We start from the raw sequence: 18,678 nt of genomic DNA, 5'->3' as shown, positions 1-18,678 counted from the left end.
GAAAGACAATATTGCTTTAAAATGGAACTCTGGGGACTTCCCTGGTGGCGCAGTGGTTAAGAATCCACCCGCCAATGCAGGGAACACAGGTTCGTGCCCTGGTCCGGGAAGATCCCACATGCCTCGGAGCAACTAAGCCCGTGCACCACAACTACTGAGCCTGTGTTCTAGAGCCTGCAAGTCACAACTACTGAGCCCGCGAGCCTAGAGCCCATGCTCCACAGCAAGAGAAGCCACTGCAATGAGAAGCCCGCGCACTGCAATGAGTAGCCCCTGCTCACCACAACTAGAGAAAGCCTGCGCACAGCAACAAAGACCCAATATGGCCACATATAAATAAATAAATAAGTAAATTTAAAAACAAATTTTTTTTAATAAGTAAATGAAATGGAGCTCTGCCTGAAAACAGAGAGTTGCACCTGTGTGGTTGCCCTTCTGTGCTGCTGCATGAACTCCGACCACATCTCTAGAAATTATTGGTAGGTGGACAAAAGCCCGCATTGACTGTGTGCTTGCTGAATTTCTGGCACTGGGTTAAGTGCTTTCTGCGTGCGATTTCTTTCAGGCATCAAAGCAGTCTCACCAGGTAGGCACTGTTATTGCCATTTGAATAATGATGGAAACCAAGACACAGAGAAGTCAGGTAACTTGCCCAAGGTCGCCCCGCTGTTAAGTGGCAGAATGAGATTCTCCATCCCGTGAGCTCATGGCCCTTCCTACGTTCTGTGCTCCGCAGCGGCTACCTTTGGTACATTTTGTTGTGAAACAGAGCGGTGTTATCAGTGATCATCAGAAAAGTGTTGCATGGTGGCTGGGCAAGTTCTCTCTTTCCAGTGTTATATGTAAACAAAAATTTAGCCACTTTCGGAAGGTGGGGGCAGTACGTGCATGTAGTGTGCTGTGTGCTCTAGTGAGAAATACTGTAAAATGAAAAATGAGATTAGTGTTTCAGGTTGTACAGTTCCCTAATTATGCTTTTAATTATTCATGAAAAAGAAGTAAAATGACCCCTGACAGAGACATAAATGATTTAGGTAAAATCAAATATTTATAAGATGCTGCGGAGTCCCTGCATGATTGTAACAGATGCGCTCAAAATTCTTTGTCTTCATCTTTTGGATGCAAAATGTTATGGATAGACTCTGTAGCCAGCTGAGAGTAATCAACAGTGTTAAAGACAATACTGAGCTAATTCATAGGTATTTGGGCTTTGGAACATTGGTTTAACACAATAGTTTGTCTTCTAAAATATATTGTGTTCTAGGGATCACCAAATGACAACCCCTCCTGCTAGTTCTTAGGTTTTTTAATGGTTGGAAAAAAATCAAAAGGAGAATATTCCATGACGTGTGAAAATTATAATGCGAATTTTAGTGTGGATAACTAAAGTTTTATCGGAATACAGCCTCACCCATTCATTTACATATTGTGTTTGGCTGCTTCTGGGCTACTAAGACCAAGTTAAGTGGTTACAGCAAGGGCCATAGGACCCACAAAGCCTTAAATATTTACTGTCTCACCTTTTACAGAAAAATTTTGCCAAGCCTTCTTCTAAACCATGCCTAGCACACAGTAAAGGAACATGCCATAGCATGTTCAGTCAGCATGAGAAACACTTGCTTTTATTTCATTTTATCCTTTAATTCTCTGTCCCACTAATTGAAGATTCACTGTAACTTTTTCAAAAGTTGAGAGAAAACTGCCTTTGAATGCAGTAAAAAGGGATTATTACAAGCAGGGTTCCGTCACATGCTCTTTTTTTTTTTTTTTAACGTCTTTATTGGAGTATAATTGCTTTACAATGGTGTGTTAGTTTCTGCTTTATAACAAAGTGAATCAGTTGTACATAAACATATATCCTCATATCTCGTCCCTCTTGTGTCTCCCTCCCACCCTCCCTATCCCACCCCTCTAGGTGGTCACAAAGCACCGAGCTGATCTCCCTGTGCTATGCGGCTGCTTCCCACTAGCTATGCTTCCCTTTTTACAGAGAAGTCCTGAAACTAATTGCACTTGTTTTAGAAATGGGTCATTAGTCTAGTCCCTATCTTTTATGGAGACCTAATTTTCATGCAGGATTTCTCTCTAAGGCTTGAACTGGCATCTCTTTAGGAAGAGGAGACAATGAGGATACGAAAGCTTTTCCCTGCCTTAAATGAGCTTAGCTTCCAATCACAGGCCATTTAGTATGTTGGTTGGCGCATTGATCACAGGCCATTTAGTATGTTGGCTGGAGCATTATGCGTATTCACCAGCCAATAAGTGTTTGTTAAATGAATGAATTAATTCACTTTAGACAACAACAAAAAGGGGGGGGGGAATGTATGACTTATAAAATAAAATCTCTTTTTCGTCCACTTGGATATTACATTCCTTTTGGAAAAATAATTTTTCTGGTAGTATGAGCCCAAGTTATTTGTTCTTGATTTCTCTTTTCCATGTTTCAAGGAAGAGAGATGTGATTTTGAAATTTAGGGTTTGAATTGATTGAGGTTTTCTATGTTAAGGACTTCTTATGTGTTCTTCCGGATGGGCTAAGCAAAATTTACTTATGCTTAGAATTAAAAGACATAGTAAAGTAAATCTACTTATCTGCAGTTACTTGAGTGACTTAATGAGTAGAATTTTCACTATACTTTCCTGGACACCGTTATCAAATATGAAGATATTTCCCAATCCCAGCTGTCTTCCCACTGTTATTTCCTTAATATTGGTAGAACCTACAAATTTTGTTTCCTGACGCCTTGCTTAAGTTTTCTGATCAAAGAAACATGTCTTCTGCAACTGACTTATATATATATTTCCCATCTCATTCCAGACCTTGAATCTTGGGATAGCCCCAGGAATCAGTGTTTAAAAAGGAAAAATAATTTTGATCTTCAAGCAGATTTAGGAGACCCTGATTCAGAGCCACTTACTCTATCATTGTCTGTTTTTTGTTTGTTTGTTTGTTTGTTTTTCCAACTGTGAAATGGTTAAGAAATTCTGAGACCATTCTCTGGGAATTTTCATGAGTTAGAGTCAACTGGCTCTTGAGAGCGTTCTGCAGCTAGAATGTGCTTATTTATTCAGACTAATGTTTTTGACTTGCTTTCTAACAGGTATATGGGAAGTAATTCCCATCATGTAATCATGAACTTTTATTTGAAGCACAGGAGCAATCTTTCAAGTGTGGTTTTGAAACTCACTGTCGTTTCCCTTCTGCTTTACACAGTTGCCATCCTTCTGAAAGACGACTATTTTGTCAGCGGTGCTGGCCTCCCTGGCAGATTCAAAGCTGAGAAGGTGGAATTTCATTGGGGCCACAGCAATGGTTCTGCAGGCTCTGAACACAGCATCAACGGCAGGCGGTTCCCTGTGGAGGTGAGAGAAACTTGAGATGTCAGGGGCAGCTGTGCTTTGGGTCTTGACATTAAAGAGATGCTTTGTCTTTACCCCCAGTCGTCTTGCAAATCAAACTTGTACTGTCCCTGCCTTTGTCTCTGGAAATCTTTTATATACAGCATGACAGCTAGATAGCCATCCTCAAGTTCCTCATCTTTGTTTAACTGGCGAAGCATGTAGACCTTGTGGGCATCGTGGTTTGAGTAGACTCACCCCTGGTAGATGATTTCGGACCCTTTGTTTCATTCGATGCGGCTTCTTTGCCCTGTCCTTTCTGAAACCCTGCTTTCCAAAGTGACATTCTGTACGAAACTCTGGCCACTTCGTTTTCACCCTTTAGAAAACAGAAAAGGTAACTGATATGTGAAGGGGACTCAGAATCATCTCTCAGTAGGGAGGCTGCTTTAAGGTTTGTGTGCTGTCCACGCTGTTGAGAAGGAGGCTGTGGCCATTGGTCGTATGACTTGCTGTTAACTTTGCGGGATTGACATTTTACCTCCCCTGAGTCAGTTTTCTCAAAGATCCGTGAAGAACGGGTAGTGCAGTAGGTCATGTGTATCTTTTTGGCGACTGAGGGAGGGAGCTTGTTTCCTAACTCCGTTTTTAATCTTTGGTGGGGACAACACATCTGTTCCATTGCTAACCTTATTTTTGTACCTTTAATCATGATCAGGATGTGAATATTCTTTCCTCGGGACAGACATATTTGTTGATTGTTTGGGTGCCCACGTGGTAAGCTTTACAGATTTGTAGAAGAACTGAGAGGGTTTGTACCCAAACCTGTGGCTGTACTCAAACATGGAGTGACAGCTCTTAGTGTTCTGTGACTTTAGTAAGTCATGACCTACTTGGGTCATCTGATGAATACTTTCAATCCTCCTCCATAGAGAAAAATCCATGTATGTACACACAGATTTGGGCATAATCTGTAGGGTTTCATCACTCACCCTCACTCCTCAAGCCCGTTCATGGATCCTTCAGACAACCTTGAACCTTAGGTGAAAAATCCCTTTAAGAGGAGAAAATCAATAGTATTTCTTTGTTTATAGATGCTTATATTCACATATCGATTTGTTTCTTATCCATGATTGCCTGAGAAACCAGAGATCACCATGCTGAGAAAGTGCTGCATATTTTTTTCTTGTTTTGAGCTGACAAATTCACAGTATCAAGTATTCTTCCCATATTAGGATTCCTCTATCCTTGGGACTTCCTGTCCTAGTCACATTAAAGTTTCTACTTAATGGGCTCTCTTTCTCCTTTTATGTTGAATGAATCATTTCTTAAAAATCTTAGCTTGATTTGTACTTGGAAAACTTGATTCCTAGAAGCCAAGTTGATCAGATTTTTTAAGTTTGGGGTTTCTCTTTTGTTCCTGCTGGCCAGTTCGCATTGGCAATGTCGCTGAAGGGAGAATTTGTGCCTAGCTAGCTTTGCTCTAAAGCTTCTTTATCCTAGAAATGGGTTGCCATTTGTTTAGTTAATGTTGTTCCGGACAAAAGACCTGTGCTTGGAAGTTTGAAAACTTAATTTGGCCGCTGCCTTGGAAAAGAAAAACTCTGGAGGAAGGAACTGGGAACTTCTGCCTCATTCCTAATCACAGTCCCTAAAGCCTGTCTCCTCCTATTTGAGTCTGGAAAAATGAATAGACTAGAGGCATATTCTTTTGAAAACTTATTACTTTAAATGCATTTTGTTTTTTACTCAAAGATGGCCATGAAATTCAGAAACTAATTACAAATGGGAGCTACAATGCCCAGACTTATTTTTGACCGAGCTATTCGAATTTATTTCTTCTAAGTCATGTCACATGGTAAGGCTGCCTATATTAATTGGATGCTTCATTGAAGCCCATCTGGTTCATAGCTTGTTTTTTTTTTCCTAATGTGATAAACATGTTAAATTACTTAGTGATTGTATTTGGAGGAACTTGAATTTCAGAGATTAAAGGTAACGGGAGCAAATTGAACTATAAAATATGCACAGAAAAGTTGCTCACTTTTGCGGAAGACATGTCTGTGATATGTTAAATTGTTTTATTTGAGTTCTTTATTAACACCAGCTCTCCCTGAGATTTTTACACTGTTTGAACATCTCAGACTTGGTTTATGTCTTTCCACATAACTACAATGCTTTTCAAGAAATTAAAATGAAAGTGAGAAAATTATAATGTACCATGTAGTAATTTATCCGCGTTGGGGACGTTATTTATTTTATAAAGAGTCAGAGAAGAGTCATTGTGGAAGATTGGGATGGGATTGGTAGCATACAGCATTGGTTCTCAACTAGAGACAGTATCCTCCCCCTCAGAGGACATTACGTGTTTTCGGGGGACGTTTCTGGTTGTCACTGTTGCGGGCATTGATATGCTACCAGCATCTAGTGGATAGAGGCCGGGGACGCTGCTCAACATCCCAGTTCATAGGACAGCCCCACCACAAAGAATTATCCAGCCAACGTGTCACTATTGGGAGACTCTAGGGTAGAGAACGCAGTATGTTTAGTGGAATCCAGACTTCCTTTACTCATGTGGCGTCATTTGAAGTAGATTTAAATAAAGAAGACTCAGGGCAAAGTTGTTCCATCCTCTTGCAGCTTTTTTTTTTTTTTTTTTTTTTTTTTGCGGTACGTGGGCCTCTCACTGTTGTGGCCTCTCCCGATGCGGAGCACAGGCTCCGGACGCGCAGGCTCAGTGGCCATGGCTCACGGGCCCAGCCGCTCCGCAGCATGTGGGATCCTCCCGGACCGGGGCACGAACCCGTGTCCCCTGCATCGGCAGGCGGACTCTCAACCACTGCGCCACCAGGGAAGCCCCCTCTTGCAGCTTTTGGAGAGGAAATGTACCTTGCTTTATGGGTCAGAGCATTGCTGGTCCTGGTTTCTTTCGATTCCATTTGGGATAAAGTCATGACCTTGGGTATTTTACCAGCTCCCTCGGTGCTCCAGTGCTGCAGGTTGAATTTTAAGCATATGCCCCACAAGACTCTGGATCTGCTCCCTGAGGGTAAATTGCAACAAACCCAACTTTGTAGGTTTTGCTGCTTCCCAGGAATTCTTTGAGGTCATCTACAACAACTTTGTACACATTGAGAAATTAAACGTCTCCACACTTTCCTGGCTGAAATCCTGGACTCAACCTTGTAGTTCCTATACTTAAAAACATCCAGTCTAGGGCTCCCCTGGTGGCGCAGTGGTTGAGAGTCCGCCTGCCGATGCAGGGGACACGGGTTCATGCCCCGGTCCAGGAAGATCCCACATGCCGCGGAGCGGCTGGGCCCGTGAGCCATGGCCGCTGAGCCTGCGCATCCGGAGCCTGTGCTCTGCAGCGGGAGAGGCCGCGGCAGTGAGAGGCCAGCATACCGCCAAAGAAACCCCACAACATCCAGTCTAGTAGAAAAAAAATGTCCTTGTGAAAACGAAACAAAAGTCTTTAAATAGCAGCGTTCTTTATAGCTCAGTTAAAATTAGAAAAGAAAGGTGGAATCAGATGACAAGGCTAGAAGACTAGACTCACTTTGGATCCTCAGAGGCACTCACCTCCTATTTATTCAGCTTTATCTCTTGTCTAGCAGCAAATTTTTCTTGAGTGCCTTCTGTCATGTGGGTGCTGGGTTACAAAGCTGAAGAGGAAAGAGAGTCCCACCCTCAAGATATTTATACTCTAGTCATGACACAGAAACTGACCGAAGAGTCCCATAAACAACTGTGTAATATCAGTTGTGATATAGTCTCTGAAGGAGAGGGACGTTTTGTCATGAGACAGAAGACCTTGGTGGAGACAGATACTTATTAAGAGGGAAAAGATTAATTGGAGCCTGCCCCTAGAACAGGGGTGTGCAAAGGCCCTGAGACAGGTGATACTTGGTACATTTAAGGAGTAAAGAGAGATCAATGGGGATTTTGATAGGTAGGATAATACCCCTCCCCCCAAAAATGTCCACTCACTAATTCCTGAAAATTGTGAATGTATTTATTCCTTTACATGGCAAAAGGGACTTTGCAGATGTGATTAAGCATCCTTAAAGTCAAAAGGCTCAAAATATTCCTGTGATTAAAATAGTCGTCCTGTTTGAGTTCTTCTGTGGCCACTCCTGTTTGTATTATCTGTCCAACCACAGTTATCTGTGACGGCTACTACCCTATCCTAAATATTCTCCCTACCCCACACCTATTCCCTGTTTTAAATAAGGGTTCATGTAACACTAACAGGAATTGAATCATGCGGTATTTCCACTGATAACTGAAGATGGAGGTAGTGCATAGAGAAACCTCCAGATAAAACCCTCTGAGAGCTCCATTAAGATAGAGGTTCATTGCATGCTTGTTGTCTGAGGTAATTAAAATCTTGTTTATTACAATAAGAGATCCAGGAGTTGTTGATTCAGACTTACTGGTGCTTTATGAGTTGAAGTCTTCAGTAAGCTTAAATGATCCAAATTAATTGTGTGTGCCCTTTCCAGTGAAACTCACAGCTGGTTCATTTCAGCTCAGTTTAGAGCATCTCAGCAAGTGAGTAGAAGAAAATACATTTTTCCTAATATATACCATGCACATGCTACCATATGGTACAGGTCTGCAGTCCCTTAGGCGAGACCCTTGAGGCCAGATGTTTTAGAATTCGGAATCGTTTTTAGAAAGGCATGATGGTGCATATGCCATTTATATTTACAGAAGACACATAGTGGGGTCTGGGCCTATACCCCTTGAATGCATTCATATTTCTGCAGCATGCGGATGAATATTCACACTAAGGGGGAAATATCAATATTCAACGTAGCTTCACATCTCTTCACATCAGATTTTACTGCTGAATTAGTTTTTGCACCATAAATATCAGTAATAACAGAACACCTGTGTTTTAAAAACTGGGTCCATAGCGTGGCACTGCTTGTTCATGTTCCAAAGAGCGTAGGTTATTACCACCCACGACACAAGCCCACTGAATTATTTGTCTCCCTGCCGGGCTGGATATGTCTGGGTACTACTCTCACCCTGCTCTCTGCTCTGTCCTGGCATTGTACAACATTCTTAGTCCAAGTTAAGGTTTGTCCAGGGGACAAGAAGCTGCTAGTGTTGGGCTGAACTTGTTCCATGATTGGTTCCCATTGAACATTCTGTTTGAGCCTGCAGTTGCCTTCAGTATCCACGTCTGTGGGTATGTTACCTCCACCTGCTCTGTATTCCCTCCTGTCTGTCCAGCCCCTACCTTCCTACCTAGAGTCAGACTAATGATTTGCTTTTCATTTTGTGAACTGGATCTTGGTTCTTCCAGTGCTTCTGTCACATTCCAGTTAGATGGTTGTCTTGCACTGGACCCCTAGGTTATGTCCAGGTGACCTGCATCTGCCTTCCCTGTCCCAGGTGAGCTTATGCACTTGTGACACACGCAGAGGCCTCACCCCGTGTCACCCTCTCTCCACTCATGCAAGCATGGCAGGTACTGCGCAACTCAGATGTGGACCAGTCCAGCTAGGGATCGAGCTGCCACATTAAGTCCTGGCTTCAGTGGAGTGACATTCTAGAACAGGACTAAGGGGGATGAGTGCAGTTTGCCTGGCGCTCGTTCGTGTATCCCCGCTTTTCTGCTGGAAATAAAGGTTGCCATGTGAAATGCCTTCTTGAAGATTTACTTTATGCATCGGCATACCAAAGGCTTTTAGAAGTCCTCCATTGAGGAAATCTGTTTGACTGTATTTAAATCAGTGTTTTTCCAAACTCACGTGACCAGTGTAAGTTAGCACCATCACTCTTTTGGAAATGAGGTTCATAACTTTCTCCTTTCCTCCTTTAACCCATATTCCTTGTAAGAAATGGAGTCCTGTTCTAATAAATGTTTTCAGAGAACACCAATCATGATCTGGATTTCCATTATTTTGAAAACTATAAAACCAAGAAGGCTTGTTCACAAAACAATTGTTTGGTGTCTCTGAACTCAATACTATCTTGCTTTGTCATTAGAGAAAACTAATTGAAGGAAGTCATTGTCATTGAAGGAAGATTGAGACTTTTTCTATTAAAAATAAATTTGGGGGCTTCCCTGGTGGTGCAGTGGTTGAGAGTCCGCCTGCTTATGCAGGGGACACGGGTTCGTGCCCTGGTCCAGGAAGATCCCACATGCCGCGGAGCGGCTGGGCCCGTGAGCCATGGCCGCTGAGCCTGCGCGTCCGGAGCCTGTGCTCCGCAATGGGAGAGGCCACAACAGTGAGAGGCCCGCATACCACAAAAAAAAAAAAAGAAAAGAAGAAGAACATTTGAGTAGGCCCCAGTACTTAGAGTGTGCTCAGTGGAGAAGTGCATGCCTGATTGTACAAAGCCAGAGAGCGGGTTTTGTGAGGCGGAAGCAGCCTTGGTCCCTTCGTGATGTCTGACAGTTCTCGTCACGCACAGTCATCCTGAGATGTGAACTTGACTCAGGACTGTTTGATGGTGTGTCACCAACATGTGGGGCGCTGATAACTGTTTGGATCGTACTGAGAATCTCAGATGAGCAGATGACACCCTCTGAAAAGAAACTTGGTTAAATTGGAGGTATTCTCAATATAGAAACTTGAAGACCCCATGAGTGGGCGGGGCGGGGGGCTTGTATAACCAAAAAGCAGGCTTAGGGGGCCGTGGTGGTGCTGGAGGGTGGGGCTGGTGTTACCGACTCGGGTCCTTGGACTCTTGAAGGAATAGAAATTGATAAGAGGCCACGTGAGTAATTCAGGCAAGCCTTTACTGGGACTGGTCCTGAGGGAGCCCTAGGAGGTCAGGCTGGTTCCTTAAATGGGGTGAGGGTGGGGGGCTGATCGGGCTGGAGGGGTGGCGTTGGTGGTCTGCCTGCCCCCTCGGTGGCGCTGTCTACAGGGTTCATATGCAATACCCTGCTTGTGCTCTTGCATCTCAGAAATGGCAGTTGGGTTTTGGCCCTTTGGTATCTTACTGTTCATCATTGCCCCGACTGGGACTGCTGCATGCATGAAGTCATTTTCTAGACCCTTATCGTTTCTTTGTATTTTGTTGCTTGAGGAGACGTTTGTCCCGGAGCAAGCACTGCAGTAAAGGGTCCCAGGTCCCAGCCTGTCTCACTGGTGGTTGTGCTTGTAACATGATACTGTAGACACCATTTAATAAGCTTTACCTATGTCTGGAATGTTTCAGATCTCACCAGCCTTATGAAAGAGGTGCTCTTACTGTACCCTGCTTACAGATGGCACGACTGAGCTTCAGGGACGCTGAGTGGCTCGGCTGGGGTTTACTACTAGTACTCCAGAATCTGGGTTCCTCTGTCTCCAAAATCATTCATTTTATTTGCTAAGTTATTTCATTGTTTTTCTTGTCATCAGTATAGGTTGTTTTTAGACTGACCAATGCAGTAGAAATAATTTTGTGGTAATCTTTTTTTGCGGTACGCAGGCCTCAGTGTTGTGGCCTCTGCTGTTGCGGAGCACAGGCTCCGGACGCGCAGGCTCAGCGGCCACGGCTCACGGGCCCAGCCACTCCGCGGCACGTGGGATCTTCCCGGACCGGGGCACGAACCCACGTCCCCTGCATCGGCAGGCGGACTCTCAACCACTGCGCCACCAGGGAAGCCCTTTTGTTGTAATCTTAACCACTGTTTATTGTGTAATAGGAGAGGGGAAAAAAAGAAGAATCAAAGGGCTTCAAATGTTCAAAGATGGCTGAACCAGTAGTAAAACATACAAAGAGGAGAAGTAAAGGGAACAGAAAATGCCATCAGCTCTTTGGGTAGAGATACCTGTAGCAAATACTACACATTTTATCTGCCTTGACCACTTCAGTCTATTTTTTATCATGTCAAGAGCAACGCTGTCTGATAGGAAATAGAATGCGAGCCATACATTGTAATTTAAAATTTTCGGTTAGCCACCTTACAAGAGGTAAAAAGAAAGACGTGATTTTAATAATTCATTTTATTCTCTACAATTTATATTATACAATAATAATCATTGTTATGATTTTAATCATCTATTATTTTTACCCAAATACATTAACATTTTCTATTTCAACATGTAATCAAGCTGAAAAGTTATTACTGAGATATTTTACATTTTTGTTTGTACCGTCTTTGAAATCGGTGTGCCTTTTACACTGAGAGCACATCCCGAGTCAGACTGGCCGCATTTCAGAGGCTCAGGACCCACATACAGCTGTGGCTACTGTACCCGAGATGTGCCAGGCTTAAGGGTTCCAGACCTCAATGACGAAATTGAGATAATAAACCAGCCAAAAGGCTAACAGAAATTCTCCAAGAGGAATCTTTATGCTGAATCTGTGGTCATTTTTACACTTTTTCTCTTCCAACAGAAAAAAAGGTAATCAGCAGTTGACTTTTATATTGGAGCCTGACTTGGTTGTTGAAGAGCAGGTTTTCTCTTTTTCCTTTATAAGCTTTCAGGTTGTTTCCCATTATTTATTTTCACAACGTGCGTTCCTGGGGCCTTGAACACTGTTCTTCTCAGAACCCATTTGCAGGCTGGGGAAGCCACATAGAGCTGGTTAGGGAGGCCTTTGTGCCGAGGGCAGGGATGGACCTCAGGCGGCCAGATCAGATGTATTGTAAGTTCAGGTCCAGAGGATTTATGGGCATCTGGCTCAGAAAGACACCCCACACCTCCACTTTTCTTTTGTCCTGTCAAAATTTGAACAGGAAGGTTTCAAGCCATCTTAAATCTAAAGCCTTTAAGAAGTTCTGTAGTGCCGACGTCACTCAGAAAGGACAGTTGGAAAGATTTATAAGGAATAGAAAGAAGTCAAGATTGAAAGGAAGTCTATTTCCTCTCTCGCCTTTAAATCCCTGGCGTAGAATTTCATAGTGCCCCACTTTAATGGGATGGGAATGGATTCCTAAACCTTCCGTCTCCGGATTGTATGGCCTGGCGCTGTATGCAGCACAGATATTCCTCTGGGTACATTTCCTGCGATATACGGAGACCAGCTGGGCAAAGTTACCAAAACCCTATTTTAGTTAAAAAAAAATAAAATTTTATCTCTTAAATGTTTGAGGATATCTTAGAAGACAAGGCTGTAAAAAAAACTCAGGTTAATACATGAAAGATACTTGGGTTAATAGTAAAATAACTTCTAAATTCCAGCTCTTTCTATACAGACAGAACTTTGATTTTTGAATTTCCCTATTAAAACCTTTACTGCATTGGTTTATAAAAAATTCAGTGTGCAGGGAATCTTCTTAATTGACGCTTCATTGTTCACCATTCTCTGATCGGGGAAGGCTCTGAGTGAAAGGAAACGCATCCCGTGATCTTCTGACATTTCTCAGCCTGACTCTGCCTTTGAATTTGCCTGTCTCTATCTCTGTCTTCTTTTTTCTTTCTCTTTTTTCCTCACTTTATTTATTTATATTTATTTTCTGGCAGCGTAAGTGTGGGCTGCACTATCGTAACTATACGTAGGTAGCGCCCTTAGAAAAATATGCCGTTAGCCTGTTTTCTAGGTTCTTGTTAGTGGGTCTCAATGCTCTGTGTAAAGTGATCTGTCGTCAGATATATTTAGGAAATGCTGCATGATATGTCTTCCTCTTATAGATTGACAATAAGCCAATACAGTAAAACTCTTGAGAAATATTCCAGTAGAGAAACCTGCATAATTTTCATTTAACTGGAGTCTCCCCAACTCAGGTGACCATGGAACTCTTCTTATTTGTATCTCCTGCGGGACTCATGACGAAGAGAATGAATACGCGGGGACAGGCAGTGTCAGGTAGTTCCACAGAGAGTCCTTTTCTGGGTCTGGATGCCGTCTATATAAATGTTCCAATGACTTCCTTACACTCTGCCTTAGTTTCTAAGTTATCGACAGTGTTTGCTTGTTCAGTTGATGAACAGAGCCTTCTCTGCATGGGACAGAAAGTGCCCTGGCCTCAAGGGACCTTTATTTCAGCAGGTGCTAGGGCCCTGAGGCCAAAGCCTGCCTCTCCTGCTTGAGCAGGCAAGGGCAGAGTGATAGGAACGAAGTCAGCAAAATAGTCAAGGTTCCGGTGATATGAGGCCTGTGGACCATGGGAAGCTCTGTAGTTTTTACTCTAGGCCAGATGGGAAGCCCTTGGAATGTTCTCAGTAGAGGAGCGGCGCTATCTGGCTTATATTTTACAAGGATCCTTCTGGCTGCACTTGCACGTGGAGAACAGACGTCAGAAGATGATTATAATATTTCAAGAGAGATGTTGTTGGCATGTGCCAGAGATGGGGGCAGTGGGAAGAGGTTGAATTCTGGTTGTTTTGAGGGAAGAGCGTGTCAGTCGAGACGAAGTATGATATTGACGTTATCTTAGAAAATTTGTATTTCTTGGTTAGGAAAAAAAACAATTTGAGGAGAGAAAAATTGTGGGTCACTGAGCAGTCTGTAGTATTTCATCGCATTTCATTCAGTTTTTAAAAATTCTTTTAAATCTCTATGTCATCTTCAAATTGTACTTGTGTAATAGGTATTATATACCAGTTTTGATTACATACTATATGTTATACACTAGGGGAGAATGTAGCGTGGGGAAATGATTAAACATGACAATGATAAAAACAAAGCCCATTTTGGAAGGCTTCATTTGAGTTAATAGATGTAAAGTGCTCTCAGCAGGACTGGAACATTCTGATAGCTTATTCAGTATTCCCATTATTATTATGTGTGAATCCTCTCCTTCCGTGAGGCAGCAGATCCTTAATCCATCCGTTTACTTTCTTTTCCACTATTTCCACCCAGGTTTAAGCCATCACCGTCTCTGACTTTGACCAGTGTTATAATTTCTCAACAGGTCCATCTTGCCGCTGCAACAGTCCACTCCTTATCCAGTAACCAAAGTTTTCTTGTAAACACTTGAATTGCATTACATTGTTTTCTTTAAAATCCTCCACCAGGGGCTTCCCTGGTGGCACAGTGGTTGAGAGTCCGCCTGCCGATGCAGGGGACATGGGTTCGTGCCCCGGTCCAGGAGGATCCCACATGCCGCAGACCGGCTGGGCCCGTGAGCCATGGCCACTGAGCCTGTGCGTCCAGAGCCTGTGCTCCACAACGGGAGGGGCCACAACAGTGAGAGGCCTGCGTACCGCAAAAAAAAAAATCCTCCACCGGTTTCTGATCCCATGTTGAACAAATTTCAAAATCCGGCCTCGCCTTGCAGAGCCCTACTTGATCTGGCTCCTACTCCCCGACCCCCCCATTTTCACTGACTGTTTCCTCAGTCCAGAATATTCTCTCCCTGTTTATCGCTTCTCGTAGCTCATTCCTTCCCTGATCCTACCCGTTATCAGTTGCACGCTCTCTCCCCTCCCAACTCAGCCACTTTCTTTCCTGTTACCCACTTTCATTTTCTTCACAGCACCTATCACTTTTTGAAATTGCTTATTGATTTACTTGTTTATTTTTTAATAAATTTATTTATTTATTTTTGGCCGTGTTGGGTCTTCGTTGCTGCACGTGGACTTTCTCTAGTTGCGGTGAGCAGGGGGCTGCTCTTAGTTGCGGTGCGCGGGCTTCCCATTGCAGTGGCTACTCTTTGCGGTGGCTTCTCTTGTTGTGGAGCACGGGCTCTAGGCACGTGAGCTTCAGCAGTTGTGGCTCACGGGCTCAGTAGTTGTGGCTCGCAGGCTCTAGAGAGCTCAGGCTCAGTAGTTGTGGCGCACGGGCTTAGCTGCTCCGCGGCATGTAGGATCTTCCTGGCCCAGGGCTCAAACCCCTGTCCCCTGCATTGGCAGGCAGATTCTTTTTTTTTTTTTTTTTTTTTTTTTTGCAGTACGTGCAGTGTGAGATCTTCTCACTGTTGTGGCCTCTCCCGTTGCAGAGCACAGGCTCCGGATGCGCAGGCTCAGTGGCCATGGCTCATGGGTCCAGCCGCTCCATGGCATGTGTGATCTTCCCGGACCGGGGCACGAACCCGTGTCCCCTGCATCGGCAGGCAGACTCTCAACCACTGCGCCATAAGGGGAGCCTGGCAGGCAGATTCTTAACCACTGTGCCACCAGGGAAGCCCTGTTTACTTGTTTATTAACTCACTCCCCCTCCCCCACCCATGTACGCTGCATGTAAGCTTCTGGAGGAGAGAGGGGTCTGTCCGTCATGTTCACTGCTGCATCTAGGCTACTGCTGGATATGGTCCCATAAAAGGGTGAGCAGTAATATGTGTGAAGAAACCAGCATCCTCGTATTGAATCTTCATCTTGTCCTCTCAGTGGTTCAAAGGGTAAGGGAGTCTAATCCCCAAGAATAAAAAGTTACAATTCACTCATAAAAAGGACATTTAAAGAAGCAGATCCTCCCCTCAAACTACCTCTTGTATTAAGGATGTGAAAGACGCAGATAAATTAGTTACTCCCAAATAAACACATTCATTCTGTTGCCTCATGCTGCGAGGCTGAGGGTGAGTCGTGCCGCTCAGAAGAATGATCTTTTTAAGGTCTGTTCTTCCAGAGTGGAGCTCGTATATTAAGAATCATTACAGCTACAAGACAGATTGTTCCAATTAGTCAATGAGGTCCAGGTTTTTGAGAGCTGTTAATATGTACATGAGCAATTACTGTAGCAGAGTTAAAAGGTGTGCCCTTGGGAATTTTAGATTGAGATTATCAGTTTCATTCATGAACGAAAGCAGGAGCCCTGAGAATTAAGTGCTGCATTTCTCTGCCAGTTCATTCACTAGAGGGTTCTCCAGTGCCCAGACCCAAGGGTTATGAGGTTGCCAGGTTCCTCTCCTCCGCCCCACTCTCACCCTGTCCCAGACCAGTGCCTTCCTCTGTGTTCACTGAGACGCAGACACTGTGATGAGCATTTGGGAATTTCATAGTAAGATAAACAAGCCCCTTGACTTTCGGCCACCTGAGAGACTGGCAGCGAGAATCTCAACTGGAATTTACATCCAAATCAAGTGGGCATTTTTAAATTTTCCAAAACCAAGTTCAAGTGATTTCCACTCATTCCTAATTAGTAGTAAATGAATAAAACCAAAACTAAACAGAAAAGCTTGATTGAATGTCTGTTTTTCTACGTTCCAATAAAATGCTACATTCCAATAAAACGCTCCTGTGAACACCGTGCCTCTCCCCTGTGCTCAGATGCTCACATGCTCTATCTTCTTTGCAGAGTTTACTAAAATCCTGTGACATAAGTAGGCACTGGATTTGGAGTTTAAACAAAACAAGTGATTTGTAGAACCTGGGGGTGATGCCCCCCCCTTTCCGGTAGGCCTGTCTTTTTGAATGGTTGCACATCAGCAAGTCAATCTCAAAGGTGCCTGAAATCCTGAAGTTCCTCCATTTGAGTTAAGGTATTGCTGCCTCTTCAAATGCTAATGTAAGGAAAAGAACAAAATGTGAGTTTTATCTCTTTTGGACACGTTCGTAAAGCTCACCAGATCCCACTCCTGTGGTAGCTAGCAAAGAGCGAGGCATCACTTGGAATAAGATGCAAAGGCGGTGGTCCAGTGGGACTCCACGCTTCCAGTGCGGGGGACACGGGTTTGATTCCTGGTCGGGGAACTAAGATCCCACATGCCACACGGCGTGGCCAAAAAGAAAAAAAAAGGTACAAAGGAGGTAAACTCTGAGCGAACACAGGTGGACACCGCTGGATGAGACACTTCCTGTGGGAGGAGGAAGGACTAGATATAGTGTGATTGAGGGTGTGCATTGTGGGGAGGCCCCCAATCCAGTAGGAATTAGATCTGGCCATCAATGAGCTGGCCTCATCTAGAGAGCAGGTGATTAGAATGAACAGTGGAGTGCGGAGAGAGTGTGAGAGTGGGTCTTGATATTTGTGAAGGGAGTCTCATCAAAGAAAAAATCAACTTAGTCTTTGGGAGCCCAGAATGCAACCAGGACCAGCAGAAGCCGACTCTGCTCAAGAAACTGGTTACAGCTCGGGTACAGCACGCAGGGCAGCAGCAGATGCCACCCAGGGCCTCTTCTGCTTCACATAATTCAGGGGAGGTTTTTCCAAATCAGATTCCCTCAGTCCCTCCAGGGACCCTCTGAGTCAGGTGTCGAGAAGCAAAAGCTATTCCCCCCTAGTTCTGCCATCAGAAAACAAGGCCTGGGATAATAATGATGGTTAACTTCGTAAAAAGTACTGTGTGTACTTAGAGCACTCTTCACACATTATGTCATTCAATCATCACTTATTAAAAACATCTCTCCAGGGGCTTCCCTGGTGGCACACTGGTTAAGAATCCGCCTGCCAATGCAGGGGACACGGGTTCGAGCCCTGGTCCTGGAAGATCCCACATGCCACGGAGCAACTAAGCCCATGCGCCACAACTACTGAGCCCGCGCTCTAGAGTCTGCGAGCCACAACTACTGAAGGCCGCGCGCCTAGAGCCCGTGCTCCGCAACAAGAGAAGCCACCGCAATGAGAAGCCCGCGCACCGCAATGAAGAGTAGCCCCCCGCTCACCGCAACTAGAGAGAGCCCGCGCACAGCAACGAAGACCCAATGCAGACAAAAATAAATAAATTTATTTATTTAAAAAAATCTTTCCATAAGAAAACAGCAGTTAATAATCAGTATCTCTGTTCTTCTGATGAGAAAAGTGAAGTAAGAGAGACATCCTGAGAGACATCTCAGTAGAGCCTGAAGTTGTCTCGGTAGAAATCATCTAAGAAGCCTAGTAGTCTGAGGTTAGATGCCAGTTTCTGCTGATCACAGAATGATCCCTGTTATCATTTTGATCTGTTTCCTTCCAATATTTGCCAGGGGTTGGGGGGAGTATAAGTATAGTCAGTATCAAGGTGAATACAATCATAGCCTGCTTTATCACTTACGTATTGTGAATATTTTCCATATTTTGAAATATTTTTCACTCCTTCAAAAATAAAATTTAATTTCCTTACTTGTCCTAGCTTCATTCTACCAGTTTTTCATAATTAATGCATTTTACTTTAAGATCCAGGGGAAAAAATTAACAGAACAATGAGTCTAATTTAATGTCATTTCTGAGACCTTTTATTTCTAAGCAGAAACAAGTACAGGGCAACATATTCAAAGCATAAAAAATAACTTTTTCTCGATATGCAAATAATTTTGTAGTCTTTTGATTTTCAAGGTAATATATGTTCATTATAAAGTAATTCAAACAACCTATGAGTTAAGAAGAAAGGACATGTTTTTCTTGCAAACACATAGCACTCCAGAAATGCCGGTGTGCTGTGCATAGTTTTATAGGCTCCTTTCCACTTGCTAGACGAGGGAAGTCTTCCATTGTCAGTAAGTAGCTGTCTACATCATGCTATTTAAATGCTGCATAGCTCAGGTTCTGAGGAGATTACCGGGGTTCAAATCTCATCCCTGCCAC

The 18,678-nt window shown here is 43.7% G+C and overlaps 1 protein-coding gene across 3 annotated transcripts in view; it reads left to right on the top strand.

Annotated features, from left to right (window-relative positions):
• Positions 1–18,678, top strand: part of PTPRG (protein tyrosine phosphatase receptor type G) — a 731,646-nt gene that overhangs the window by 429,687 nt on the left and 283,281 nt on the right. For all 3 annotated transcript variants that reach the window (XM_033424736.2, XM_004267970.3, XM_004267971.3), the window contains exon 4: positions 3,215–3,363. In XM_033424736.2, coding sequence (XP_033280627.1) covers positions 3,215–3,363 — 149 coding nt within the window. The remainder of the gene's footprint in view (positions 1–3,214; positions 3,364–18,678) is intronic.

This window comes from Orcinus orca, chromosome 10, assembly GCF_937001465.1.
Source record: "Orcinus orca chromosome 10, mOrcOrc1.1, whole genome shotgun sequence".
NCBI lineage: Eukaryota > Metazoa > Chordata > Mammalia > Artiodactyla > Delphinidae > Orcinus > Orcinus orca.
This window is presented reverse-complemented; position numbering and strand designations above follow the sequence as displayed.